This window comes from Lentinus tigrinus (genome assembly GCF_003813185.1).
Source record: "Lentinus tigrinus ALCF2SS1-7 unplaced genomic scaffold L226scaffold_53, whole genome shotgun sequence".
Lineage (NCBI taxonomy): Eukaryota > Fungi > Basidiomycota > Agaricomycetes > Polyporales > Polyporaceae > Lentinus > Lentinus tigrinus.
The window spans coordinates 87,167-112,525 of NW_027137962.1; the positions used below are offsets into that span (position 1 = coordinate 87,167).

At 57.8% G+C, this 25,359-nt stretch overlaps 9 protein-coding genes across 9 annotated transcripts; 5 read left to right on the forward strand and 4 right to left on the reverse strand.

Moving 5' to 3' along the window:
* Positions 1-581: 581 nt before the first annotated feature.
* L226DRAFT_310903 (uncharacterized protein) lies at positions 582-1,378 on the reverse strand. The gene is made up of 2 exons (XM_067673799.1): positions 914-1,378; positions 582-845 (listed from the first exon to the last, which is right to left on the reverse strand). The coding sequence occupies exons 1-2, from the start codon at positions 1,247-1,249 to the stop codon at positions 774-776; spliced, it is 408 nt and encodes a 135-aa protein (XP_067529511.1). The 5' UTR covers positions 1,250-1,378; the 3' UTR covers positions 582-773.
* Positions 1,379-1,800: 422 nt separating this feature from the next.
* L226DRAFT_526926 (mitochondrial carrier protein) lies at positions 1,801-2,951 on the forward strand (the record flags this gene model as incomplete). Its single annotated transcript, XM_067679080.1, has 4 exons — positions 1,801-1,856; positions 1,912-2,035; positions 2,089-2,496; positions 2,577-2,951. The coding sequence occupies 4 exons, from the start codon at positions 1,801-1,803 to the stop codon at positions 2,949-2,951; spliced, it is 963 nt and encodes a 320-aa protein (XP_067529512.1).
* Positions 2,952-3,633: 682 nt separating this feature from the next.
* On the forward strand, positions 3,634-4,889 carry L226DRAFT_548347 (uncharacterized protein; the record flags this gene model as incomplete). Its single annotated transcript, XM_067682578.1, has 3 exons — positions 3,634-3,777; positions 3,836-4,011; positions 4,073-4,889. The coding sequence occupies 3 exons, from the start codon at positions 3,634-3,636 to the stop codon at positions 4,887-4,889; spliced, it is 1,137 nt and encodes a 378-aa protein (XP_067529513.1).
* A 1,546-nt stretch (positions 4,890-6,435) lies between these two features.
* On the forward strand, positions 6,436-8,925 carry L226DRAFT_472627 (uncharacterized protein; the record flags this gene model as incomplete). The annotated part of the gene is made up of 5 exons (XM_067676476.1): positions 6,436-6,597; positions 6,653-6,849; positions 6,902-7,158; positions 7,211-8,778; positions 8,833-8,925. Coding segments are annotated over 5 exons (2,277 nt in total), but the record flags the coding sequence as incomplete, so codon positions are not given.
* Positions 8,926-10,489: 1,564 nt separating this feature from the next.
* L226DRAFT_311000 (uncharacterized protein) lies at positions 10,490-13,291 on the reverse strand. Its single transcript, XM_067673800.1, has 8 exons — positions 13,060-13,291; positions 12,797-12,993; positions 12,609-12,747; positions 12,458-12,535; positions 12,358-12,406; positions 10,764-12,304; positions 10,667-10,695; positions 10,490-10,605 (listed from the first exon to the last, which is right to left on the reverse strand). Exons 1-8 carry the CDS (start codon positions 13,207-13,209, stop codon positions 10,602-10,604), a joined length of 2,187 nt encoding a protein of 728 aa, XP_067529515.1. The 5' UTR covers positions 13,210-13,291; the 3' UTR covers positions 10,490-10,601.
* A 220-nt stretch (positions 13,292-13,511) lies between these two features.
* Positions 13,512-17,237, reverse strand: L226DRAFT_540255 (uncharacterized protein). Its single transcript, XM_067681831.1, has 8 exons — positions 16,700-17,237; positions 16,355-16,551; positions 16,095-16,233; positions 15,957-16,034; positions 15,851-15,878; positions 14,248-15,788; positions 14,152-14,176; positions 13,512-14,099 (listed from the first exon to the last, which is right to left on the reverse strand). The coding sequence occupies exons 1-8, from the start codon at positions 16,874-16,876 to the stop codon at positions 13,849-13,851; spliced, it is 2,436 nt and encodes an 811-aa protein (XP_067529516.1). The 5' UTR covers positions 16,877-17,237; the 3' UTR covers positions 13,512-13,848.
* Positions 17,238-17,386: 149 nt separating this feature from the next.
* L226DRAFT_540258 (mitochondrial carrier protein) lies at positions 17,387-19,535 on the reverse strand. Its single transcript, XM_067681832.1, has 4 exons — positions 19,112-19,535; positions 18,932-19,055; positions 18,047-18,454; positions 17,387-17,974 (listed from the first exon to the last, which is right to left on the reverse strand). The coding sequence occupies exons 1-4, from the start codon at positions 19,147-19,149 to the stop codon at positions 17,600-17,602; spliced, it is 945 nt and encodes a 314-aa protein (XP_067529517.1). The 5' UTR covers positions 19,150-19,535; the 3' UTR covers positions 17,387-17,599.
* Positions 19,536-19,804: 269 nt separating this feature from the next.
* On the forward strand, positions 19,805-21,358 carry L226DRAFT_472552 (3,4-dihydroxy-2-butanone 4-phosphate synthase; the record flags this gene model as incomplete). Its single annotated transcript, XM_067676474.1, has 2 exons — positions 19,805-20,061; positions 20,875-21,358. 2 exons carry the CDS (start codon positions 19,805-19,807, stop codon positions 21,356-21,358), a joined length of 741 nt encoding a protein of 246 aa, XP_067529518.1.
* Positions 21,359-22,444: 1,086 nt separating this feature from the next.
* L226DRAFT_576011 (carotenoid ester lipase precursor) lies at positions 22,445-25,111 on the forward strand (the record flags this gene model as incomplete). The annotated part of the gene is made up of 15 exons (XM_067685289.1): positions 22,445-22,635; positions 22,697-22,896; positions 22,977-23,041; positions 23,117-23,129; positions 23,191-23,218; positions 23,290-23,364; positions 23,434-23,441; positions 23,502-23,567; positions 23,629-23,698; positions 23,775-24,063; positions 24,149-24,260; positions 24,315-24,366; positions 24,429-24,679; positions 24,760-24,794; positions 24,860-25,111. 15 exons carry the CDS (start codon positions 22,445-22,447, stop codon positions 25,109-25,111), a joined length of 1,707 nt encoding a protein of 568 aa, XP_067529519.1.
* Between the last annotated feature and the right edge of the window lie 248 nt (positions 25,112-25,359).

The following is a 25,359-nucleotide window of genomic DNA, read 5'->3' on the forward strand; positions in this document are numbered from 1 at the left end:
GGCGTGGAAAGACTCCGTTCCCCTTGTCTTCTCCCTTCTCCCTTCTGTCTTCTGTCTTCTGTGGAGAGCCATGGCGGTCTGTTGGACACGGTGCGTGTCGCCCGATACCTGCCAGCGACGACTTGGGATCGTGCGTGCGTGCGGCGGTTGGGTGGAGGATATCACGATCGAACGGTATAGGTATAGTTTCGCGTACAAGGAGGCGCGGCGCTGACCCTGAAAGGGACTTACCCGTGGAGTCTGGACAGGTGCACGCACATTCGACTCGACTCGACTTGGATGCTCGTTCTTACCCGCTCCAAGAGAAACATCAGAAATTGGAACCCCGAGCACGCACGCGCATACGCTGTCAGTTCAGAGTCGCTGATCGGGTCTGCATCGGGGGATGACCGTAACTTGAAGGACCTCGGAGGACCGAATTTATTACTACATATGAACTCTCAACTCTCGCACTGCGGCTGCGCATCCACCGAAGTCCATCTCCGCACTACCCACCCCGACGCGACGCGTCCGAGAGAAGACTCACCCCTCGACGACGACGACGACTGACCGCGGTTCTCGGTCTCGATTTTCATAGAGCCAAGGTTTAATAAGGGTTGAGTTCGGCGAGTACCGCACCATGCCGCTACTCGTGCTTGTATTATTGGGTTTGCACAGGCCGTCGCTACGCAATCCCCGCCCTTGGACGACGGGCCTCGCCGAGGGCTTCGCGAGCGGTACTGCGGTTCGAGTTGGCTCTGCAGTTCCAACTACGCAATCACGCGATTACGCGATTACGCGATTATGCAGGGCTTCGTACGGTTCGAACCATGTTCTCTGATTGCGGCCAGTCCGAGTCGGACGAACTTGAAGGCCTGACGTGTTGAGCGTATTCACATTCACGAATCACCACTGGCAGTGCCACCCGACTCACCCCTGATTGAGCGTCCGAGGTCGGAACGGGACGCAGTCTTGAGTTGCCGTCACCGCTGCGGTGACTCCCGGCCTTCCTTCGCCGCTTCGCTTCACTCCGGTTGAGCTCGGGCTGCGGCCCAGAGGACAGAAGGGTTCTGTCTATCGTGGCCAAAGGCTGTGCACTGGCCAGGACGGATTGTCCTGGGCGCGGACATACAGGACGCTCGAGGCTTCGAGCCTGTCGCCTTTTGTGAGTCGAGCTGCTTGGACTTTGCAGACGGTGCGCTTGGAGATTGCTCACTGCTAAAGGTTGGTCCCTGCAGCGCTCCTGGCTCGAACACAGTACTCCTCCCATACTCCTCTCCCTTGAAGGTGTGATCGATCTCGTCAGTTTCGGATCTCCTCAGACAGGTCACAGTGTGTCTTGGGCTTGGAAAGTTGTGTTCGCTCATTCATTCATTGGTCGACCCCGCAGGCTGATTTCCTCTGTCTCTCCGCTTTCATTCTGGCCGGCTTCTCCCGAGGCTGTGAGCTCAGGAGGTGTGTCTGCATGTATTCGTTTTTCTCACGGATAAAACATAACCGCAGCAGACAAGCGCCCTAGCACTGTTTCACCGGAGCTCCCATCCCTCAGCTAGCTGGCTTCTTCCACAAACCGGTTGCAAGAGCGTTTCACCTCAGAAGATCGCGCTTCGTCATCCGAGATGCGTTCGGGCACACGGTGCAGCTGTGTCTGAACCTATCGGGGTACTGCCACGTAAACACCTTGACGAGGTCGCTCGGATTGGCGGCGATCAAGAAACCGGAACCCGACGTAACGCTCAATACGATCGTCAAACCACACTTCTATAAAATAGTCAACAACAGCGCTGACGGAACAACGATCTGAACTTACATAGAACTGCCATGGCCCACCTCGCCCCCTCGGCCGCGGGAAGCTCTACTGGAAAGTGGAATGCCAGGTATGTGACGCGGCACTCGAGTGCGCATGGATAGTGCTCACGGGATTTATCGCAGGTATATTGGTCCCGTGCCTCACGATGCCAGATACTACACCGTATGCATACTGGCCGGTGGCCTTGCCTGCGGTGTGACCCATGCTGGCATGACACCGCTGGACGTCACCAAATGCAACATGCAGGTCCGTCTCTGATACTTTTTCTCAGTTCCTTCTGCTCACCTTTCTGGAATCAGGTGGATCCCGCCAAGTACAAGGGACTCGTACCCGGATTCAGGACGATCCTCGCCGAGGAGGGCGCGAAAGGCTTCTGGAAAGGTGTCGGCCCGACCTTTGTCGGCTACTCGCTCCAAGGGGTGTGCAAGTACGGTTTCTACGAGGTCTTCAAGGACCTCTACATGAACCTCGCGGGGGAGGAAGCCTCCCGCAAGTACAAGGGCGCTATCTGGCTCGCCGGATCAGCGTCTGCGGAAGTTATCGCCGACGTCGCGCTCTGCCCGCTCGAGATGACGAAGGTCAGGATCCAGACGAGCGCCCCGGGGACGTTCCCCGTTCCTATGATGGCTGCGCTCCGCGAGATGAGCAGGCTCCGCGCGGAGACTCGATACCCGTTCGGCGCAGTTGTGCCATTATGGTCGCGTCAGGTACGTAGCACTGCCGCCCTTGATACGCTGGCGAAACGCCTGCTGATGCTGAATATCTCGCGTGCGCCGCACGAACGCAGATCCCGTACACGATGGCCAAGTTCTTCTGCTACGAGTACATCGTCTCGCTCTTCTACCAGCACGTGTTCACCGCGCCCAAGGAGACGTACGGGAAGACGACGCAGCTCGGGATCACCTTCGCGTCTGGGTACCTCGCGGGCGTCGTCTGCGCAGTGGTCTCGCACCCCGCGGACTCGATCGTGTCGCTCATGGGCAAGCCCGCGAACAAGGGCAAGTCGCTGGGTGCGATCGCATCAGAGGCGGGCCTCGTCGCGCTTGCGACGAAGGGACTCGGGACGCGCGTGATCATGATCGGGACGCTCACCGGCTTCCAGTGGTGGATCTACGACACGGTCAAGACTGCGGCGGGCTTGGGGACGACTGGTGGTCATTGAGGGACGACCACGGCTTGTTCCGTTCTTGTAGATGAGGAGATACCCCCGTAATGACCAGCTTTGGAAAGAACTATCAATGCAGCGCATAAGGATCAGTATTGTAAGTAACTGACGCTTACTGTGTAACAACAGGCAAGGGGCCGGGGCGCTAATTCACGTTGCATTCGACCACCATTCACTATGCATCGTGTCTCGTCCACAGCCATCCGCCTGAGATCTCTCAATATTTATGAATGGGCTCTTTTGAAACGCTTGGTGGTATGCAGTGTGTTCTATCTGAGATGATTTGATTCGTCGCTCACCTGAAGGTCGTAGGAGTCGGCGGCCGCGTGTCAATGGAGTTCCGGGACCGCGATCCGTTCCAATGCGGTCAAAGCTACTCTCGAATTGAATACTACTTACAGTTCGCAGGTCACATTCCTGTCCCACAACAGCTTCTGCTCCTTCACGAGGGCTAGAGCTGTGCTGCGGTAGACCTGTAGAAGGGTGTGAGTCCACGCGCGGTGCTATCGCGATCTGCGATTCCTCGTGACTCAATTAGCAGCTTGCTGCTGCGGTAGGTGAGGGAAAGTTGTCTCGTCAACGGGTGCTGCAGTTGTTTTGTGGTCGGTGACTCCACCGTGTGCTGAACCTTGTAGCTCATGGTATATATAGTACTTTTGAGTCCGCGATGACCATCATCATGGCTCTCTTCACACAATATCCCTACAGCCGAGCTCCTCTCCAGGCCGCGTCTGACGCAACCAGTCGCCGTCTCGGACCATCTGTGATCCTGGAAAGACGCGATGTACCGGAGCTCAAGGACCTCGTTGCGATGCGGAGCAGGGTGAGACCGTGTTGTTGACAAGTCGACTTTTTTGACGCCAACTTTGCTTCTCTTTCAGGGCTGGGACAACGAGGACCTTGACCAACACTTCACGACTTTGCGCAAGATTGCCGACAGCCCCACCAAGCAGACCGAGCACACCTGGTTCGGCAGCATGCGGAGTATCATGCAGGAGCTAGATCGCGTGGCTCACTGCATCCCGTCGTCCAAGCAGCTCAGTTTCCTAGACGTTGGGTGAGTAAGTCGTAGTAGTACCGTTTGATATACATACTCACGGACGTAAGCACACATTCAGCTGTGCTCCCGGTGGTTTCAGCTCGTATATCCTGCAGAAAAATCGCACCGCGATCGGCATGGGCATATCCCTCCCGGAGTCCGCAGGCGGGCACGCTCTTCTGCTAGAGGAATGGCTCCGAAGTCGCTACCACCACTATCCGGAAGACATTCTCAACTACCACTGGTCTCCAGCACCGGCGGATGATGTCAGGGACCACCGTTCCCTGCAGTTCCCGCACGAATTCACCGGTCACTTCCCTCTCGTCGTTCTCGACGGCCACGCTCTGCGTACGTACCGGCACGACCCCTCTGTTATACAGTCTCCCGGAGGGGACGCGGACCTGCTCAAGGCCGCTCACGGCGCGTACCGCGACCGCCTGCTCATCACACAGCTCATCATCGCGCTCGAGTCTGTCACTCCGGGTGGGACCATCGTCACGCGGCTTTCGCATATCGAATGCTTCCCTGCCGCACCCCTCCTTTATTTGCTCGACAACATCTCGAAAAAGGTCGTCGTCCATAAGCCGCAAACCATGCACAAGAGTCGCGGCACGACGTACGTGATCGCGAAAGGGGTCTTCAGCTCGAAAGAGACGAGGAGCTTGCGAGACGAGTACCTCCAGGGACTGAAGGCGCTATGGGGGGATCTGAAGCAGGGCGGACCTTGCGAAGGGATCGGCAGGATGCTCCTTGAACGCGATCTGGACTTCATCGCATCTGGGGAGGTTATTGTCGAGGAGTATGTCGACCGTCTGATCGAGCTTGGACGGCAGACGTGGGCGACGCAGGTGGAGGGTCTCCGTGTCCTGTTCCGGAGGAAGAATATCCAGTACTAGACCATGCGACGACATAATTGTACTCACGGCGGGCACCGCCCCCGGAAGCGGCAGCGGAAAATGTTCATGTAATCCTCGACTGAGCTCAGCTGCCACAAAGTTACTGCCAATATTTCAATGGTCTGAGAATGGGACCTTTGAGTGCATTCAGAACGACAATTTGGGGCACCAGAAAGGATACCTTTCACAGTGAACTTTAGCGATACCGAAAAGAAAGCCTATCCGGGCTTTTTCCAGTGCCCGAAAAGTTTCGCTTGAAAGGTAACCTTTGTGTCAGCTATCTGGTGACCTAAAAGCTGGCTGACGCCTGAAATCTTGATAGAATCCCCATAAAAGGTCACCTTTGTCCGGGTATCATTTCCTGCCTCCAGAAATTTAAGTGAAGGATAGCCTTTCTCGCACCATTCCGGCGACCACATGTTTCCGGACAAAGGTGTCCTTTTCTGCCACTCTAAACGACGGTCATAGTAAGATGTAAGGTCGCATTATTGGGACATCAGAATGTTGTCCTAAATTTCGCGGCAGCTAGGCTCAGTCGAGGATTACCTGAACATTTCTCGCCGCCACTTCTGGGGCGGTGCCCGCCGTGACTTATATCAACCTGATGTGTGTTCAATAGTAATGAGCCTGATACCCTGATCCGAGTGTTGGAGGAGTCAAGCGCTCACAGATAAGATCACAATCTCAGGTGCCACGCGTTCGACTCATTTTCACAGTGGTCCCTGAGATTCTCAGTACCCTTGCTGTAACTCATTGCTGGCAACGACACCACGACAACGACGACGAAGACTTGGAACAACATGGTACAGGGTGTTCCGTGTGCTGCCGTATCAATCAACTGTAACGGTACCATCGGCGGGCTGGCCGCATGCCTCCTACACGCCTTTGCAATGTCGCCGTTGCAGTTCTTTCAATATCGATGAACTATGACGGCATCCCATGACATAGTCGGTAAGCTCCGATCTTGCTCCGGCCCTGATGAGAAATCGCAGCCATGTCCACCACGCGAAGGAGTGCACGCTGTATCAATCCAAGCCGACCAGCTCTCGGGCTAGTATGGTTATCTCGATATAGGAGCATCACGTTGCTCGGGATGATCGTCCCCATGGGGGATCCACGCGCAGTTTCCCCTCGAGAGATGTGGCCTACGCCAGTTTCGTCTACTACAGGGTAGTACCTGGCACGAACATGCCCGTTCATGCGTGGTGGTTCGAGAAGTGCAACCTAAAGCGCGGATGACGACGTACTCCAATCGAGTGTGGCTTTGCTCCTTTGGTGAGAGTGCGACAGGACAGTGCATCGGGCTCGGTCCCAGCATGGGTACTGAGAGTGACCTGATTGGTAGGCGGCGACCAACCATGACCACCTCGCCACCTTGAGGTGGCCATGATGGTGTCTCGAGAGTGAACGCATGCGCACACGAACTCGCGGGTTGTCTTCCGTATGTTTCGGAGCAACTATAGCTGCGCGCATTGCCCCTCTGATAACGGGCAGAACTTATAGCGTTGCTGGGCTCAGCGTCATGTCTGCAAACATTCGCATCCCGATGTGCTTCTGTATCAGCTCACACGACTCTAGCGACGCTCACGACAACCTCTCGGCGGCTCTGGCCCTCCTCGCTGCTGGTCAGCAGGTTCTTGCGGCGGTTCCGATCCCAGGTTTCCCTGTTGTCGCGGGGGTCCTCAGCGAGGTTATTGTGAGGGTTCAGGTAAGTTTGATTTCGATTCGCCTGCTACCTCTTCGGCTGAATCAATGACGCACAGAAGACGCGCACGAACCATGCGGCACTTCTGACGCTGTCGAATCGGATCACAAATCTCGTGGACGCTATTATGGACGCGGGCGAACAAATACATCTACGCATCAATGCATTTGACAACAACGATCCCCGGAGGCTGTCACTATGCAAGCGTTTGAATCAGGTTTCGACCCATCCCGAACCTATCGGACAGTTACTCACGTAAGTATGGTATACGACAGCTCGACTAACACGGTACTAAAGTGAATCATAGTGAGCTGAACGCGTTAAGGGACAAGGCGAACACCCTCTATCAAGGCCCTTGCTTATTCCGATGTCTATACAGCGAACGGGATGCGCAGACAATACAGTCGCTGCAGACGGGGTTCGACGGAGCACTGCAGTTATTCCAGGTTCGTTCCCCGCTTCGTACGATGCAGTGGTGTGTGCTGATGAAACCTTACAAGACACGATGCGCAATGTTAATTATGAAGGACCTAGAGGCTCTGATAGCCACAACCTGCGTAGAGCGTTCGTTATCTGCCTCCTTTGCCCGCGGACTCCTCTGACCCTGACACAACAGAAGGTCAGGCTTCCTTGAACAACCTCGTACACGCGGATCCAGCATTTCGTACCGATCTGCACAAGGAATACAGCGCACTCCTCCATGGCACCCGCTCCGCGCTCCTCGCCGACCTAGAGGACTGGGCTACAGCGACCACACCCGACACAAAACCAATATGTATTCTCACCGGCTGCGCAGGTACCGGAAAAACAGCGATTGCGATGGAGATTGCCCATCGCTTCCATCAGCAACGGCGACTTGGGGCTGCGTTCGCGTTCTTGCATACTGACGGACGTGACTGCGGCTCCGCATTCTTCTCGTCTTTGGCCTATGAGCTAGCCGAGAATCAAGAAACGCTCCGGCCTCACATCGTGGACGCCGCGATTCGGCTCTCAGGGAGACGCTGTCGTACGAAGGAGACTGCACGAAGGCTCATAGAGGACCCGTTCCGCGCGGCTCAAGGACACCAATCCCCTATTCTCTTGATCATAGATGATCTCGACAGATATGCCGCCAATACGTCGCATCACGCCCCGGACATCCTCGAAGTCCTCATGTCTTGTGTCAAGAACTCATCATTCCCCCTACGCACCCTCTTAATCTCGCGACCTGAACACTCGTTCGAAGCAGTTTTAGACGAGTATTCTACCGACGTTCGTCGGATCTCCCTTGAAGACATCCCCCGCGAGGTCGTTGATGAGGATATCGAACAGTTCCTGCGCAAATCGCTGTCTCGTACACTTCCCGGACGTGCGCTCCTCCAGGATGTTCCAAATGGCCTTTCCCGAGTTGTCCAGCAGGCTGAAGGATGGTTCTCGCACGCGCGGGCGGCGTTGAACTATCTGAATGCGGACCCCGAACACATGTTTTCCCAACTTGACGTTCTCCTGTCCAACGGCCCGTCGAGGAGCGGCTCCGTACCTCTGAGGGACCTTGACAGGATGTACGCCGCAGTCTTGACCGCAGCGTTCCCGCCGACACAGATGGAACTGTTGCCCGAGAAGCAAAATCGACTACAACACGTCTTGGGCTATGTCGCACTGCTCATGACACCGATCTCGCCTGGAGACTTGGAATCATTGTCGCTGATCCCATGCACCGACTCTCTGCCCATTTTGAACGGCCTGCGCTCCCTCGTTCCAATACAGCGCGACGGTAGGGACGACAAGATCCGTCTCTTGCACAGTTCCTTCCGCGGATTTCTACTCGATCCCAAGCGCTGCACGAACCCGCTCTACTCCGTGGACGTCTCCGCATGCCATGCCGATCTCGCTGAATGTTGTTTATCGACACTCACACTCCTCCGACCGAACGTGTGCCGACTCAGGGAGCCGAACGTACCCAAGGCCGAATGGGTGGGCATCGCGCAGCGGGTCAAGGACTACATTCCAGACCACGTTCAATATGCCTGTCTTCATTGGGCGGACCACTTGTCGGGTGCGAGCGGAAACGAGAGGCTGATAAGTCGCCTGGCCGTGTTCTCCCGGGAAAGCATGAAGACGTGGTTAGAAGCGCTGGGATACATGGGCCAATTGGACGTTGCGGAACGTGCGCTCGCAGCTGCTCATGGCTGGCTTGACTCCGAGGTATGTGAGCCAGTGTCTGTGTCCGTACGTGCGTTGACATCTTGGTTACTCAAGCGATTCGCGGATATTCGTGCACTGCTGCATGAGGCTCGCCTCCTGGTCGTGGCTCATCGTACCGAGGTAGACGTATGCCCCTACAGGATCTATACCCTGGCTGCTCAAGCTCGCACTGGACCCGGCATTGATCATTCCGGCGGGCAGGCTATATTCAGTGTTTCTTCATCCCCGTCTCCACCACCTCTGCCTCCCCCTCTCCCTTCGGCGGACATCGTTTCCGCATCCCGGTCGCAGATCAGCCACTCGACGTCCATGAGTTCTGTGGATGCCACTACGTCCCCTATACTCGTTCACCGACACCAGGACATCCAGGACCACTCTCGCCAAGCCCATGTCGAGCAAGATCCGTCCCTGGAGCCTATGGTGCCAGTGCCTGCAAACCCACCTCATGCCTCGCCGGAAGTCGATGACAATCTTGTGGACCTCATACAACGGGAAACGGATCTGACCTCCGCAACTGCCGTTGTTTTGCCCACCCAACAAGTCGAAGCGCAGATTCCAATAAAGGAGGCCTCCCAGGATGTGCAGTCATCGGATGATGCCATGCCCAGCGGGAGTCCAATCATTCACTCCGACGCTAGGGATGACGACTCCGATGCTCGACAAGACGGTCCAGGATCATCTCCGGACATGCCTTCCGCCCCGGTCGAGACCACAAACCCAAGATGGGCGGAGGTCCTGGCGCCGATGGAGAGGAATGACTCGGAGACGACTCCGGGCTTGCACAAACAGTCAGCGACCTCACAAACCACCATCGCGGTCAATTCCAGTAGCTCGCATCCGGGGAGAGGACAGCAGCGACCAGTCATCTCCATCGTAACCTCAGTGCCGAGACGCCGTGGCTGTAGTGAATCGTCTTCCCCTGCTCCGTGGGCTAGCACACCCCTCAGCGCGCAGCGGCGTCGACCTATGCGTGAGTGTTATCTTACTATCTTCATTGCGACATACAGTAGAAACTCACAATTCTTTTCAGAGTCTATGTGAGACCATCCATGGGGAGCGCATCCTCCTGCGCGGGACGCAAGGGGACGTCTCCTTTGTTATGTTCTTCCTGCAAAGAATGATTTTGCGGCTTGATACGAGTCGCTGTAGTATTCCATGTATTCAGGCACGGTCTGTATGTTATGACTAATATGCCCGGGATGAGGAGACAGGAACACCGTGCGTGCTATATTGACTCAGCTAGATCCTGCAACTATTGTGAGGGTTTCTCAGCATGTAAGTTCGCCGAAGCTCGGAGAACCAGGCGAGAACCGTGTGCAGTACAGCAGACGTGTCCGCTATGTGGTCTACCGATCAGAGCACCCACGACACACAGGCATTAGAGAGATCAGGAAGAAACACGTCACAAAAATATCCGGAATGTCCTAGAGTAACGATCATGCCTGTCATACGACGTGTCGTTGTGACACCTTCACGAGTTCGGAGTCGCACCTTGTCTTGCGCTCTAGCAGCACTCCTCCCCAGGAGAAACCGCGACTGTGGGTGGGGGGTCGACTCAAAGGGCCCCCATGATGTGCTGGAAACGCCCATGCGAGCCTGATTCAGGATGTAGACACACGAGGAAAGCTGTTCACTGCGACGGAAGTACAGTGGACTGTGGGATGTAGTAGTGAGGTAGCTCATAGATTGGAGGCGGGTGTCCGACGGGGCTCTTGGTTGTCGAGGACGCTTCGCGATTGGTGTTAGAATTTCTTTGATCCCGAAAGTGCACTGTGATCATCTCTCCGAAATTGACGTCGAGTTCCGTTTGGACTCGCAAGTGTTCACCTGCAACGAGTTGCAGCGCGTCGGTTAAGTCACGCCTTTGCCATGATTTAGGGAATATTACTTGCCCATAACTTTAGCGAGGTTCCGACCCTGTCAGAGAAAAATACCGATGAGCGAGATCCTACGGATGTATCTAGTTTGAGGTAGATGCCACTCACAACGTGCCTGTCTACCCAGCGCAGGAGAGCAGTACTTGCGCGGAGCTCTCCACCGAAGCGTTCCTGACAGAAGAATATCGCAGCTCGCTCCGCAGATACGGAGGTGAAGATCTCCCGGAGTAGACCGACAAGCTCCTCCGTAGGACTGGCCTGGACGACATGATCCACCCAATTGAAGACGGGATAGATCACGCGATTCGTCGAGCCGAACACGAGCCTTCTGCGCGGGCTGTCGCGCACGCACTTCAGACAGTCCGCAGCGAGGCGAGCATGCATTAGCGGCGCATCGACGTGGTAGACGTCCCCGCAGCGCGCCCGGTCGACAAGGAAGTCCCGGAAAGTGACGTGCATGGCACGGAATCTCGTGCCGGCTACATCTTCTGCTCCTAGGTCGAAGACGAGCGCAGAGCGGAGCTTCGCAAGGATGGGTATTAATTCGCGGCAAGGAATCCCAGATATCAACTCCACGCGACGCGGAGTTAACCCATAACGATACTGGCAGAGAGCGATCCACGCCAGCACAAGTCGTATTCGCTCGCGAGTCACCGGGTCGAGATCTGCCGGTGGGAATGCGGTCTCCAGAACTGTGCGATATAGCAGATCCAAATGGCCAAGGCCGTATGTGTTGCCCGGGGTTAGGAGAAGTTGGAAGCGGTGTTTCATCTGGGCAATGCCCGCGCTCCGGACGATGAAGTCCACCGCTGTCCGAGCGTATACGAACACGCCATCCGACTGCTGGGTTAGCCGGGTGACGATGGACGGGTCCTTCCGGTACCATCGCGCGCCTTCCTCGACAGCGCACAGCCTTGTACGAATCAATTCTCCAATGTCGCGGTCAATGGCCTGTCGCTCCTCCACATCGTAGAGGGAGAGCTGGATAGAGGCATCCCTCAGAGCAGAGTTGCGCCGTAAAACTGCTCCAATGTGGTCAGGCTGGGGCCTCGACGTGACGAGAACCCGAAGGAACGATGGGAAGGCCATTACGCAGGAAAGGAGCAGGTGGAGGCATTCTGGGACGAGGTCGGGCTGCGATTCACTCTCGGTGCACTCGTCGAGGGCGTCGACCACGATATACGCGCGCGACTTGGAGAGTAAGCCGGCATCTGTGGCCTCGCGGAGAGGCTCGTGGAGGAGATCGGCGACGGCATACTGCATCCGTTGAGAGCGGCCAGCGCGGCTATGGCTTTGCGCTGCTTGCGCGATATACGAACGTAGTTCTGGCCGTAATTGGGCCAGTTGGTAGGCGATGCTGGAGAAGAACATCGCAGTAGACCCGACGCCAGTATCGCCTCTTCTGAAGAAGAACGAGGCGCCAAGTTTGTCCTCATGACGGCGGCAGAACTCCGATGCGATGGTCGATTTGCCCATCCCAGCGGCGCCGACGAGGAAGCAGACCGGTTTCTCGCTCGACGCCCATTCTTCAAGGCGATCGAAGACGACCTTGCGAGTCCCACTGAGGTAGTAACTCTTGTCGGTATTGCTCGCATCTTTGAAACCAGCGGTATCGGCATGAGGGATAGCGTCGACAATCTTCTGTTCGCCTGTATAATGATCGAGGCGTCAGCGGAGGCCGCGGTCGATATCATCAACGTACGTTCTGCTTGCTGCTTGATAGCTTCCGCCTTGTGCGCCATGGCCATCGCCTGTATCGCGGTCAGGATATCGACATATGTCACGATTATAAAGATACCCGCCTTGACTTCCACATACGTCTTCTCCACATATACCAAACTCTGTTCGGCCAATGCTTCGATGGACAGAACGCCGGAGAGCTATCGTGCCAGCAGTAGGTGACTATGAGCTGATGTACGAACCGAGCTGCTTGTCTAGCGACGACACACCCACCTGGTATCGTTCAACTATACGTGCAAGATCCGCGCGGATCGCGTTAAGGGTGTCTTCGTCCCGAATGCTGCGAAGCAAACGCTTGTGCCACGGACCCTGCCCACAAGGTACGGCCTTCTCGCGCAGGTCTTCCAGCTCACTGTCGAACACCAGTAAGCCATAGCTCACACTAGCACGAGCATGCGTACTTCCTGAGATGTGCGACTCGTTGGCGCCATTCTTTCGATGCTGAAAAGGCCTCCACCATCTCCTGTCGCTCCTCAGACTTCATCCGCAGGCGTGTGGCTCGGCGGTCGACCCGTTGTATCACTTCGACGATGACGTCGTTAAGCTTCTGTATCTCCCGGGAGACTGCCTCTACCGTCTCTGCGTTGGCCTTCATCTTCTACATCGATCGCGTCAGGCTATCAGAAAATGCAATGTCTGATAAGATGGATACGGAACAACGCACTTTAACCTGGTCAAGGATGCCGAGGAGGAGGTCTACCGCGGCTGCAAGGCCCGGGACGGGCGCAATCCCTAGGAGTCCACGGCTCTTGTCCAGCGCCGTGTATACATTGTCGAGAACGTCGGCCAGTGCATCCTTGCGGGCGGAGGACATCACGCTTTGAGCTGGGTCAGACTCGTGCCGACTCGACCGACTCCCAAATAGCTGCGGTGAAGGTCCGAGAGCGGCAGATTGTTGTGTGTAGAATGTGTAGAGGAGGTCGTATCATCGCTACGCCAATTTCACAATCAGAATCTTCGCCGAGCGGCCGGGCCACGTCAGTGACAGCTTGCGCGCGCTGGGTTGGGCGGCGCTTGAGAGTCAAGTACAAGCTGAAGCTTCGCTATGCGAGACGCCCGAGCACAGGGCCGAGCCGCACGGATCGTTGTTCCGAACCCGCCGCGCCCTACAGAACTGACCAGAGAAATAACTCGTTGATTTTGCCCTGAGAGAACGAGGAAATGGAGCAAGTTTTCAAGGTCGTTATAGTACACGGAGTCGTTTGGTGCTCGCCGATGACTTCTCAGACTCAAACCCAGGCGTCCGAGTCTCCTCAGGGAGATGTGCTGAGAGCAAAGTTCCCTTCTGTCAAGCATCACCCTTCATCTGACCAAAAAAATCTTCAGACGACCAATGGACTCTCAGCGGTCTCGCATAGTATTCTGGACGTCCGCACGGCCTTCACAGATTCCTACTGCGTTACCCTCGTCATTGACATAACCAGTTCAGTGTTCATCGCACCTGCCCGCACCTTCAATTCCGATACATGAAATACCCTGGGGTACGCCTGTCGAGCGGGCCAAACAGCGAGTGGTAGCTGTCCGGATAGTTTGCGGTCCAGCAGTCCCTGAAGTACAGCCACCGGGTCCGATTGCGATCCTTGAGCTCGTCTATCTCTCCACTGGTTGGAGCACCCTGCGAGCCTGGAGGATGCTCCGAGACTCTGATGTCTTCTTCTTCGTAGCAGACGGTGAGGCGCGGGTTCCGGAGGCGGATGTCTTCACCTGGGTATAGTTTCGGGAGGTGAATCGTTAGACGATTGCTACTAGGACGTACCTATGATTTTAGCCAAGTCCCGGCCCTATATTATTGGCAGATCAGTCAGTCAGGCTGCCAGATCTGTGCTGTATTTTACGAGTTGGGACCACTCACGATGTTCTTGTCCACCCAACGCAGTAGAGACGTCGCCTTATCGGGCCCATACATAACCTCATGCGAGTGATAGAAGAACAGCGACGGCCGCTCCGTCTCCACAGAGGCAAAGATCTCCCTGAGCAAGCCGACCAGCTCCTCCGTCGGATGCGCCTGCACGACATGATCAGACCACACCCAAATCGCAGGGCGGAACTCGTCCGAGTCCCGGCCATTGTTGTGCAGCCACCTCAGCAAATCGACGGCGAGGCGCGCATGCATACGCCCCGCGTCGACGTAGTGCGTGTCCCCGCAGCGCGCCCGGTCGACGAGGAAGTCGCGGAACGTGACGTGCATCGCGCGGATCCCCGTGTGCTCGATGTCGAAGAGCTCCCCAGCTGAGTCGAAGATGAGCACAGACCGGAGCTTCGTGAGGACCGGGATGGATTCGCGGCAGGATACCCCAGAGAGCGCCTCGACGAGGAACGGCGAGACCCAGCCAGGACTCTGCGTCTGGCACAGCGCGATCCACGCGAGGATCAGCTGCAGCTGCTTGTGCGTCTCCGGGTCGAGGTCCGCCACTGGGGGGAACGCCGTCTCCAGGACGGTGCGGTAGAGCAGGTCGAGGTTCCCGAGCCCGTACGGGTTCCCCGGGGTGAGGAGGAGCTGCAGGCGGTGCTCCATCTGCGCTCGGCCCGCGCTGCGGACGATGAAGTCCACCGCGGTGCGCGCGTAGGCGAACACGCCTTGCGACTGCTCCGTGAGCCGCGCGACGACGCTCGGGTCTGTCGCGTGCCACTCGGCGCCCTCCTCGACCGTGCACAGTCTCGACCGGATGAGCTCCCCGATGTCGCGGTCGATGTCCCGCTGCTCCTCGATGTCGCGGAGGAAGAGGAGGACGGAGGCGCGCTTCAGTTCGGCGTCCCGCCGTAAGGCCCTCTGAACGTGATCGGGGTCCGGGCGGGAGGTGATGAGAACGCGGAAGGACGACGGGTGTCGGAGGGCGCACGACAGCAGGAGCCGGAGGCACTCCGGGACGAGGTCGTTGCCGTCACACTCGTCCAAGGCGTCGACCACGACGAACACGCGCCGCGAGAGCGGCACTCCCCCATGCCCCTCCTCAGCCTCGCGCAGCGGCCTGCGCAGGAGATCGTCGACAGCATATTCCATCCTGGAGACACCCCCAGCCCCATGTACGTGGCCTGCGGCCGCGCGCGCAATGTACGGGCGCAGTTCCGGCCGTGCATGCGCCAGCTGGTACGCGATGGTGGGGAAGAACATCGCAGTAGAGCCTGCGCTGGTGTCGCCCCTGCGGAAGAAGAACGACGCGCCGAGCTCGTGCTGGTGATGGTGCCGCCGGCAGAACTCGGACGCGATGGTCGACTTGCCCATGCCGGCGGCGCCGACGAGGAAGCAGACTGGCTTGTCGCTGGATACCCAGGCTTGAAGGTGCTTCCAGACGGCGTCGCGGGTCCCGGAGAGGTAGGAGCCTTTGTCGGCGTTGCTTGCGGCTTCGAAGCCGGCGTCGGCGTGAGGGATGGCTTCGATGGTCTTTTGTTCGCCTAGATATTGTTTAACGATCGCATATAGTCAGCGGAGGCCGCGTTGGTGGTGGTAGACGTACGTTCTTCCTTCTGAGTCTCGGCGATTCTCTAGAGACGAACCGCGATCAGAATGCCATCATCATCCTGCGACATTACACACGAAAGAGTTCAATATTCAATTCTCACCTTGACCTCCTCATACGTCGCCTCCAGACGAGCAAGATTGTGTTCAGTCAACGCTTCTATCGACAAAACACCCGACAGCTACGAAGCGACTGCACTGTCAAGTCAATCTGTCCATGCAGAAACCCCACAACGACATACCTGGTATCGTTGAACCACCCGCGCAAGATCGGCACAGACCGCCTGGAGCGTCTCCTCATCCCTTGTGGTGCGCAAAAAGCGCCTTACCCACCGGCCCTCAGCGCAAGGCACAGCCTTCTCGCGCAGGTCTTCCAGCTCCCTATGTTGTCAAAAAAGAAACCAGTCACCGCGTCAGCCTCCTAGCTAACCCACATGTCGCACCCACCCGCGATGCCAGTGGGTACAAGGCGAGTCGCGATGTACAATATACGTATACGCACTTCCTGAGCCGCTCGACACGCTGCCGCCACCCGTCCGCCGTCCGCAAGCCCTCGAGCATCTTCGCCCGCTCCCCAGGCGTCATCTGCAGCCGTGCAGCGCGGGCGTCGACCCGCCTCGCCACGTCCGCGATCACAGCGCTGAGCTTCTGTATTTCCTGCGCGACCGCGTTCACCGTCTCCGTGTTCGCTTTCATCTTCTGCATTTATCCGTCAGCCCGAGCACTGAGCACTGAGCACTGAGCACTGAGCACTGAGCACTGAGCACTGAGCACTGAGCACTGAGCACTAGTACTAGTACTAGTACTGAGAGGACTCGATGATGTGATGTGGAGGATCCAGACGCACCTTGACCTGGTCGAGGATGCCCAGGAGGACGTCGACCGCGGCCGCGAGGCCCGGGACGGGCGCGAGGTCCAGCAGGGCGCGGCTCTTGTCCAGCGCGGTGCACACGTTGTCGAGCACGTCGGACGCGGACAGCCCGAGCGCGTCCTGTTTGGTCGACGTTAACCTCGCCGTCGGCATGCAGTCTGTGTAGATCGGGTCCGGATATGGGGAGCGGCTGTGTTGATTTGAGTACTAGAGTAATAGGGTGACTTGGACGAGGAGCGTCGATATCACTGAGCTGAAGCCTGAAAGTCCTTGGGGTCAGGCTGTACTTGACTACTTGACTAGCCAGTTGTGAGTGGCACAGGCAGACTGCGATTGTCGCGGGAAGAAGAAGAGTGCGAGCTGTCTTATTGTAAGTGCAAGTGCCAGTGTTGCACCGCGCCCTGACCGCGCCTTCGCAAAGAGACATCGATATACACTGGCACGGCGTCTGCGCCTACGGCATTCGACATTGATGCAGTACGTACGTGAAAGCATACTTACCTCCGGAGCGAACTGCATTGGAGGGACAGATGGGATGTAAGTAGTACTGTTGTTGTTCAAACAAGTGCAATTGGGTACGCAACGACGGCAACGTAAGCCTTCCATTTACGGCACGCATACATTGTACTCACCTCTCGCGGTCGTCGACGAACAAGAACAAGAAGGGCCACGTCGCTCGAGTATTGATGTCGAGCTCGATATTGCCTTGCCATTGCTACTTCGTCCTCACGCCGCACACCAGTTCAAAGAAGGAAAAAGGCATGTCCGTCGAAGAGATACAGTAGCATCTACCAAAAAGACAGAACGCGAGATCGTATCGACCACATCCCTCCCCCGCCTCCCACTCCAACACTCCAGCACCGCCCGAGTCGACATTTACTTGCCGCCGGTCGTGCCCATGCCCATCGCGGTCTTGAACGAGTCGTAGATCCACCACTGGAAGCCGGTCAGGGTACCGATCATGAGCACACGCGTGCCGAGGCCCTTGGTCGCGAGCGCGACGATGCCCGTCTCGGACGCGATCGCGCCGAGCGACTTGCCCTTGTTCGCGGGCTTGCCCATGAGCGAGACGACCGAGTCTGCGGGGTGCGAGACGACCGCGCAGACGACGCCGGCGAGGTAGCCGGACGCGAAGGTGACGCCGAGCTGCGTCGTCTTGCCGTACGTGTCCTTGGGCGCGGTGAAGACGTGCTTGTAGAAGAGGCCGACGATGTACTCGAAGAAGAAGAACTTCGCCATCGTGTACGGGATCTGCGCGCGCGCGGAGAAGGTTAGTGTTCGTTCGCGGATTGACTTAACCGGGGGAAGGGGTAGGTGACGTACCTGACGCGACCAGAGGGGGACGAGAGAGCCAAAGGGGTAGCGGGTGTCCGCGCGGAGCTTGCTCATCTCAGCGAGAGCAGCACCCATGGGGATGGGGAAGGAGCCTGCGGGGCTGGTCTGGATCTTGACCTTGGTCATCTCGAGGGGGCAGAGGGCGATGTCGGCGAAGAACTCGGCAGAGGCAGAGCCAGCGAGCCAGATGGCACCCTTGTACTTGGCGGAGGCCTCCTCACCAGCAAGGTTCATGTACTGGTCCTTGAAGACCTCGTAGAGACCGTACTTGAAGAGACCCTGGAGGGAGTAGCCGACGAAGGTGGGGCCGAAACCTTTCCAGAGACCGTTGCTACCCTCCTCGGCAATGATGGTCTTGAGGCCGCTGCTAAGACCCTTGTACTTGGCCGGGTTGACCTATGGAGCTGGTCAGCAGGTTGCTTCATGCGGAATATATGCTAGTCCTCGTCGTGCAGAAGCATGGCATGTCGCAAGTTGCATGGGCACACGACTATATGCGCGACCCAAAGAGAAAGCGTATCGCAGCAGACACGTTCGTCCGAAGCCTCGCCGACACTGACCGATAAGGAGAGTCGAGCGCTTAGGAAACCTTGATGGCTCCTGCCAGCTCACGCATTGTTTGACTTGGGACGCGCGATGAACGAGAGGGGATGACATGATATGAAGGCTCATACGAATGATGCGCAAGCACGGAGGACAAACAGACGCGGACCGATGGCGCGTAGCCGTCCCAAGCACGAGCACCAACGCAGAAGAATACTGCACACGAAGGGCCTCTCCAGAGAGCTCCAATCAGACCAGGTGTCGTGAGGGGTGCGAGACTTGCGCGAGGAGGAGACGAAGTGCGGAAGGAAACACGGAAAGAATACACACCTGCATGTTACATTTTGTGACGTCGAGAGGCGTAATGCCGGCGTGGGTGAAACCGCACGCAAGGGCACCACCGAGCATACACTTGGCGTAGTAGCTGGCATCGTGGGGGACGGGGCCAAGATACCTGAAAGCAACGCAGTGAGCAAAGAACGAGGCAAGCTTGACACGTCGACAACATACCTGGCGTCCCACTTTCCAGAGGGAGGGAGCTGAGCCATTGGGTATTATCTAGAGGTCGTTAAGGCTAATATATAGAATCTAGGGCGCGACTGGATGGCCTGTCCGAGTCGTAGGAGCGGGGGCGCTGAGTGGTGGTGGGAGTTGGAGAAGAAGGAGGAGGGCGACCGGAGATGATGCACGTCCCGCTTCGCCCGCGCGTCCCCATATAAATTTTGGTAGCGGTCCTCATCGGCGCCGTCCTCCGGGCTCGACCGATGCCTCCTCGGCCAATGACGTTGCGCGAATCTGCGTCTCCTCCCGTTGGTCCTCCGACCCACGCTTCCTCCGCGTTCGTCGTCCGAACCGTCGAGCTCACCGCTCCCGACGCCGCCTGTGCGCCCCGCGAGAGCCCGCCTCGATGAGCAGGCCCGCCGCTGCGATGCGCTCGACAGTCTGGGAGATGCCTACTTAAGTCATCACGGAATGCTACTTTGTAATCACGCGCTTTTTCTTACTCACCGGCCGTTCTGTCGACGTCTCGACTGAACTCCCGGTCCTCGAATACATATCCACCATGCCGATCTGTCGCGGACGTCCACCTCCTCGTCCACCTCCCTCTCTGCAACCCTCACAGTTTCACTCATGGCGCCCATAGCTCTCACCGCTCAGTCCGAGTCATCCGCCTCTCACTCCGCACCCAGCACCAGCTTGAAGATGAACGGGGCCTCGCACCCGACAGACTTTCCGCTCGTCCCAGCGACGGCCTCCTCTTCTCGTCCTCAAGAAGTACTCGATGCACCATTACGTGCTGAATTCGCTTTCGACCCCATAGAAGAAGCCATCGAAGCCTTCGCCCGCGGGGAATTCATTATCGTCATGGACGACGAGGGCCGGGAGAACGAGGGCGACCTCATCACCGCAGGCAGTGCCATCTCTACCCAGAAAATGGCGTGGATGATCAAGCATTCGAGGTACGTTCTATTGTCTCTGTATTCCGTTTTTCCCCAATTCCATGTGCCGAATGGAGAGGCATGTTATGCGACTTGTGCAAAGATGCCGTAAACGCATCCCCGCACACGGAACCGTTCACTGCACCTCCGAAGCTTGCATTCCCCGGAACAAGAAACGGGAGCCGCGTGTGCCCCGCATGTGTCTGTGCATGTGCTAAGGCGCATATAGTCTCAATCCAAAGAGCTCTGGATGCGTCTATGTATCGCCGACTTTGACCGATGCCATTCACGCCGTGCGTGGAACGGATGTCGCGCCCTCTTGCTCTGTCTGTGAGTTATGCACGACTATGGCGTGAAGCTGCCGCACGGTATGCCTTGCTGCCATGGCAGACCACCCGGACACGGCGGACGTTTGATTCTCTCATGCCGCGTAACATCACACTCAGGTTTGCGCCCGTGGTCAGAAGCGTTCGGTAGGGTTCCGCGATCCTGCATAGTTGCGACCTCCGTGCATCTGTAGTGCCGAGACACAGACCGTACTCACGGCTTTACCGTTGCGCTGTGCGTCAGCGAGGTCGTGCCGGTCTCAAACCATGGGAAGGCAGCGTCGTGTGAGTGTCCTTGATGCAGGTCGGGTCCACGCGGTGCGCGAGCCTCCAGTTCACCGCATATACGCAACTTCGCCTCTGCATCGGCCTCCATTGCTAGAGCAGAACATGCGGTCACACTTCACCGCGTCTTCCAACAAATCTCTCTTTAGGGTTGCTTCCCCTATGCCTCCATGCCTCCATAAAATGAATCCAAGCACAGAAACACTAACACGCCCCCCCACAGCGGATACATCTGCGTCGCTCTCCCGGGCGACCGCCTCGAAGCGCTCTCCATCCCCATGATGGTGCCCCAGAACGAAGACAGGCACCGCACCGCCTACACCGTCACCGTCGACTACAAGCACGGCACCACGACCGGCATCTCCGCGCACGACCGCGCGCTCACCGTGCGCGCGCTCGCCTCGCCCGCCGTCTCGTCCCCCAGTGCGTTCTCGCGCCCGGGCCACATGGTGCCCCTGCGCGCGCGCGAGGGCGGCGTCCTCGCGCGGCGGGGGCACACCGAGTCCGCGCTGGACTTGTGCGAGATCGCGGGGCTGCCGAGGGCGGGCGTGTTGTGCGAGCTGGTGGATGGGGAGGATGAGGAGGGGGGCATGATGCGGAGGGATGGGTGTAGGCGGTTTGCGGACCGGTGGGGGTTGAAGATGATCAGTGTGGAGATGCTGGCGCGGTGGAGGGAGGAGCATGAGCAGAAGAAGGCGCAGTCGTGAACGTAAAATCGGGGGGCACGGCGCACGGTATGGGATCTGAAATAAAGGTTGTGTATGCTTAAGCTGTTGGGTTGCTTTGCAGACAATTGTGTTCACCGCTCATCTGCATAAGGCCTCATGCCCGAAGGACGTCAGCAGCCAACTGTCGGAGACGGAAGCTCTCCCGCGACAGTTCTCGGGCAGTCGTGAGGTGGGTGTATGCGATCCTAATCCGCAGCGTCTGTCGTCGTCGTCGTTGCTGTCATACACGCCTTTCGATACTTCGTTCAGCGTCCTTTCGCCACGCATTCAGAACCCCCGGGCGAGCAGGTTAGTCTTCATCTTCGTGCGCACCTTGATCATCCATGTCACGTGCACCGCGAGGCCGGTGTCCAATGTCCTCCTGAAGGCGGCCCTGCAGCATCTCGTACTTGGCGGGAACATCGAGAACCGAGGACCACTTCCGGCACTGCCAGGGCAGCACTAGTACAAAGTCCACAGGGCCAGACGTATCATTGCCTGCGAACTTCGGGCTCTGTGTGGTACGTTTCAGTTGTCGTCCGCATAACCAGTGCTGAGTTGGTGTGTCAATAGAGGAGCACTGTAGGTAGGTGGGAAGTGTTCTCGTGCATGCCTCGATGCGAGAAGAAGAAAGAAAGAGGTTGAGTTTCGGAGAGTTCTGTGGGTCACGAGCGGTACGTGTGTGCTTTCCCTGCATCATCAACCCAACTGCCACTGGATCCAGGGTCGTGGGCTAGTCCTGCGGTGCACGATGTGGGTCTGTTGTTGTTGGAATACGCTATTGGGTTGACTGTACGCGTTGCAGCCGGGGTACTGGCAAGCACCCGCCAGCCACCTGCCAGTATTCAGCTCGGGATCGCGGATTCTCATGTCCCGGCGATCCGTCGCTCCATCACACATTGCCAATGCCTTACTACAAATTGAAAGAAGCCCTGTCGAACGGCAGCTCCCTCTCGCATATGCATCGGCTATGAGGTTTCGCGCGTTCGTGTCTGAGTAGATAGGAAACCTATATAGCCACGACGAGACACCTCTCGTTTCGTTGCTCGCTCCTTTAGCTCCTCCAACCTCGGTATCGTCCCCCCAATGCTCGCTCGCCTTACCTTCTTCATCCAGCTTGCTCTCTCCCTTCAAGCTGGGAGCACCGCCGCGGCCTCCTCGGCCTCCTCGTCCAGCGCCGCCCCAGGCCCTACCGTCACCCTCGACAAGGCTACTGTCCTCGGGACCACGAACGGCTCCGTGACGAGCTACATCGGCATCCCCTATGCTCAACCCCCGTGCGTAGCTCCTCTACCCCATCTACCCCCTCTGACGCAAGCTAACGCTGCCGTGGGGCAGAATCGGCGACCTGCGCCTGCGCCTGCCCGTGCTGCTCGAGTCGTACAACGGGACGATCGACGCGACGCGATCCGCCGCGGCGCAGTGCCCGCAGCTGCAGAGCGGGGCTGGCGCGGACCTCCCGCCCGAGATCGAGCAGGACGTGCTTGCGTACTCGGTGACTGTACTGCCGGTCGTGGACGTCCCCGAGGACGAGGATTGTGAGTTACAGAGTTCCATTTCGAGAATGTATGAGGAGTGTTCACCGTGACTGCGTGACTGCGTGACTGTGGTTGGGTAGGTTTGACTATTAACGTGCAAGTGCCGTCTGGGGCGAAGCCGGATGACGGGCTTCCTGTGATTGCGGTGAGTTTGAGTCGTGTTTGTCTCTGAAGTTGGATGTACGAGTCGAGAGACTGACCGGTTCACTATCTCGCCCAGTTCATATACGGCGGTGAGGGTCCTGCGCACATAGATGGTGCTGAACATGCTGACTGTAGGATTCTCTGTCTCAGGCGGTTTCACCGTCGGGTCTACTGCATGGTGAGACGTCATGTCCCCGTCCAATTGGGTGCCTCAGAGGCTGAACGCGCGGCGTGGCGTGTGGCACATAGGTTTCCGGGACAGGCCTTTGTGGAGCATTCTATCAGTATGGACCAGCCCGTCGTGTTTGTGGCTATGAATTATCGGTGAGCGGGCTAACTTCGGTCTCCAACATAATGCAATCCTCACCTGTACTGACACGATATGATTCACAGTCTCAATGGTAAGACACTGTTGTTGCGTCTTGGTCATGATGATGTTCGATTGACAATTTCGCCTTCAGTGTTCGGGTTCCTCGGTGGCAAGGAGATCAAAGAGGCAGGCGTCGGGAACCTCGGGCTGCAAGACCGTAAGTACCCGCATTAACTTTTCCGCTCCCCGCGAGGGCAACCGCTAACCCCCGAGTCCAGAACGCGCCGCTCTCCGCTGGATCAACAAGCACATCTCAGCCTTCGGCGGAGACCCCGCCAAGGTCACCATGTAAGCTCTCTCTCCCCCTCTTCCACCGCACAACCCACCGGCAGCACTCACGCATCCGCTCGGATTCCGGAACCAGCTGGGGCCCAAGCGCAGGCGCGATGTCCGTCGCGATGCACATGCTCACGGACGGGGGGAACGCCGGGGGTCTCTTCCGCGCCGCGATCATGGACTCCGGCTCGCCTCTCCCGACGGGCGACACCGCGCTCCAACAATGGGCGTACGACTCGATCGTCGAGCAGGTCGGGTGCGCAAACGCCACTGGCACCACTGTGGCGGACACGGACACGGTGCAGTGCTTGCGCGGGGCGGACGGGGATGCGCTGCTGGCTGCGGCGGGGACGTTCCCCGGGTCGTCTGCATACCCGGTAAGTCATGAGCCTGTGGAATGTGAATGTTCGACGGGAGAGGTGCTGACTGGCTCGCGTTGTCGAATGCGGTGGGGATTGCTAGGGCGCTGCTGCTGTCATACCGTGGAACCCGCATGCAGATGGTGTGTTCTTGACCGCTCACCCGCAAGAGCTCGTGCTGGCGGGAAGCGTTGCCGACGTGCCGTTCATCAGCGGTCAGTAACGATGTTTCGACCTTGCGTTCACAGCTGACTCACCTGGATCCGTAGGTGACGTGTTGGACGAGGGCACGCTCTTCGCGACTCCCAGCTTCAACATCACGTATGTCCACCCCCTCCTTGTAGCGACCTGTAGCGGTTGAGCTAACCTGCCCCACTACGCAGCACCGACGACGAGTTCGAGACCTTCATCCACGACTACTTCTTCCCGAACGCCACCCAGGACGAACTCGCCCCGGTGTACACGCTGTACCCGAACGACCCGGCACAGGGCTCGCCCTTCGGCACTGGGGACGACAACCAGCTGTCGCCACAGTACAAGCGCATGGCGGCCATCCAAGGCGATGTCTTGTTCCAGGCCCCGCGGCGGTTCTTCCTCGACCACGTTTCGTCGAGGCAGCCTGTGTGGTCTTTCAGTACGTCCGCTTCCGGCTCTTGGGGTGCCGTCGTCGGAGCTGATTGAAGGCTGATTGATGCTCTCCTGTTACCTGTACAGGGAACGAGCGCGGTCCGTTCAAGGGGCTCGGATATGTGAGTCTGGGCTGTGCATACCACGGAGAGCTTGCTGCGGGGTGCTGACATGCCCGTCTACATAGCCGCATGCAAGCGAGTTCAACGGCCTCTTCTTCGACGGGGACGACCTCGCAGACTATATCATCCAGTTCGTCTCCACCCTCGACCCGAACGGCGGCTCGAACAGGACGATCAACTGGCCCCGGTACAATGAGAAGACGCGCGAGGTGTTGGTCGTGCTGGACGGGGATGTGCCGTTGAGGATCGGGAACGACTCTGCCAGGCGCGCGCAGACGGACAAGTTGGCGGAACTCACCTTCAAGTACCCTCTGTGACGGGCTGTACTCAAGCTCAAGTTGGAACGAGGGTATACTCAATGTTGTACACATCGTCGAGCCACGTGCATGATATAGAATGGACACGGCTGCTAGAACACTGCTGCCTGTTCTATGACGGCAAACCTATAGCCAAGGATCCGACATGTGAGTACCGTACGGGTGCCGCTGCACTCTCGCACTCACATTCCCAATGACATACAACGTCATGATAGTACATATGTACTGTGATTCCGAGGTCAGCGCTC